At 33.0% G+C, this 2,484-nt stretch overlaps 1 protein-coding gene across 1 annotated transcript; it reads right to left on the reverse strand.

Moving 5' to 3' along the window:
• Positions 1 to 463: 463 nt before the first annotated feature.
• LOC102586603 (3-oxoacyl-[acyl-carrier-protein] reductase FabG-like) lies at positions 464 to 2,020 on the reverse strand. Its single transcript, XM_006367887.2, has 3 exons — positions 1,675 to 2,020; positions 1,370 to 1,602; positions 464 to 801 (listed from the first exon to the last, which is right to left on the reverse strand). The coding sequence occupies exons 1-3, from the start codon at positions 1,934 to 1,936 to the stop codon at positions 523 to 525; spliced, it is 774 nt and encodes a 257-aa protein (XP_006367949.2). The 5' UTR covers positions 1,937 to 2,020; the 3' UTR covers positions 464 to 522.
• Between the last annotated feature and the right edge of the window lie 464 nt (positions 2,021 to 2,484).

Consider the following 2,484-nt stretch of genomic DNA (forward strand, 5'->3'; position numbering starts at 1 on the left):
GTCATTCTTTGTGAAACGGAGGGAGTATATTTATCTAAACTCATTAAATAAAAAATGATCTTTAGCAATAATTAATTAACGGTAATAACTTAATTGCTGCTAAATATATATACATTTTAGAGACAATTACTAGTGATAATTTCATTTTAGCACTCTTTGTAAATGCTATTGAAGCTTATAGTGACATAGAATCTAATAACAATTGACTAATGTTGGTAAAGATTTTTAACATTTCTTTGTTAATATGCATATTTATTGCCACTAAAAGTTATTTTTGTCATCATGACTTTGTCCACAAAATAATACAGTATAAAAGATACATCATAATTCAAGGATGATCCATTGAAGATAATAAATACTAGATTCTCGCTTCTATAGATGTAGTCGGACAAATTATATTATTTCGTTGCAGATTCATTTGAATTCAGCATTTTGATGTGAAACATAAATTTATATATTAAAATTACAATAAATAGTAGGTGTGAATCTATAATTTGAACTGGATGTCTTGTTCATCAAATTCTACAAGGATGAGAAGATGGGAACACCTACTATGGTTGATCCACCATCGACAATGAAAACATTTCCCGTTACATATTTGGAAGAATCATGGATTAGGTATCGAACCAGTGATGTTAAACCCAGATCTGTCGTTCCAATAAATCTCAGAGGAACAATCTTCAAAAGGAACTTAGGGAACCCTTTGAGTTTAAAAAGCCCCTCTGTTATCTCAGACTTGAAAAATCCTGGAGTTATTGAGTTCACTCTGATCTTATCTACTCCCAACTCAATAGCCATTATCTGCAATTCATCATTAGATTATAGGGAGACTTATAGAATTTCCATTAGTTTAGAAGTTAATTACATAGATACACTCTAGTTTGTAATATTACGGATCTAATCAAATTTCGGTGCATCCAAATATATATATCTTGAGATACATGTGGTAAAAAATAGGTGGCATTTATTTTAGATACATTGTATTCAAATTGATTTGCATGTATCGGGGATACATAACAAAATTTCACTCGCCACTCTCCTATGTATCTGGAATATCACACCAAATACATGTTTGGTGTGATTCACATGTATCTGGGATACATGACGATCTCACTCGCTTCTCTCTCCATCTATTTTTTAGTGTATCTGATAGCAAACATACATGAATTTAAGTATATTTTTCCCAATATATGATAGAAAACTCTTAATTAGTGATAATATACATAATTATTTGAAAGCATAGGTAGAATTAATATATAGTATATAGAGTAAGGATGTATGTTTAATAAGATAGTTTCACCTAAATTATATGAATAAAAAATATTTTTATTCCATTTGCGAAGTATAATTTTAAGTAGAGGCTCCCTACTTTAGTGATCATGTCAAGAGCCATCTTTGAAGAAGCGTAAGCAAGACTCCCTTTGTATACTACCCGATTCAGAGCAGCAGCTGAAGATATATTAATAACAGATCCTCCACTCTGTTTAGCATCGCGCATTCGTCTACAAACACATTTTGACACCAACCATGTTCCTTTTAGATTTGTGTTAAAAGTATGCTCCCACTCCTCCTCCGTTAATTCCAATGAAGAGCTCACACTACCTATAAATTAATTCGTTTTTTCTCATTTTACGTGACACAGTTACTAGTAATTTATAAATACTGATCAAGTACCTCTAATGCCAGCGTTGTTAATCAAGACATCGATATGCCCAAAGGCATCCCAAGCTATTTGTACAGCGGACTCAATTGTAGCACCATCAGCAGCAACGTCAAGTTCGAGGGCAAATGCACGTCCGTGGCCTTTTGAATTAATCTCATCGCATAGAGATTTCAGTCTGTCAACACGACGAGCAGCAGCAATGATGCTACAACCGGCTTTGGCCAAGTCGAAACAGAACTCTAGCCCGATTCCTGATGACGCACCGGTCACCATCACTATTTTTCCACTAACCAGTAACCACCACTAGATAGATATAAAATTCTTGTCCTGTTTTTGGTAGTCGACCAGTCAAGTCAGTCAGCCAGCCTAGCTAGTAAATATTTCTATAATAGTAGAGAAATATCAATAATTCATCCGAGTATAAAATACATTATTAGAAAATAATATTTATGTAGTAATGTAAAAAATCAAGTTTTATTATTGGTCCGTTCAATCTGTGTTGTTTAGCAGGAATGGATCCGCCCTTGATCAAGGAGTGTCAAGCGATACCCCTTCATCAAAAAATTACATTGTATATAGAGATCAAATTTTGATTTAATAAATATATATACAAGTATTGAGACCTGTTATTAACAAAAGTTAAAAGTTTAGTCTAGTGATATTGTAAAAATTTCTTGAGACTGCATGTTCTACTATAACCATTAACACCCCTGCTGACCTCATAATTATTTTTCTAGTATAACTGTAGACATTTTTTATTATGAAAATCCTGGCATTATGGGGGTAGTTTAATTATTAGGTGTCCTGTCGCGCTCTAGATC

The sequence above is a fragment of the Solanum tuberosum genome, unplaced genomic scaffold, assembly GCF_000226075.1.
Source record: "Solanum tuberosum cultivar DM 1-3 516 R44 unplaced genomic scaffold, SolTub_3.0 scf01006, whole genome shotgun sequence".
NCBI classification, from domain to species: Eukaryota; Viridiplantae; Streptophyta; class Magnoliopsida; order Solanales; family Solanaceae; genus Solanum; species Solanum tuberosum.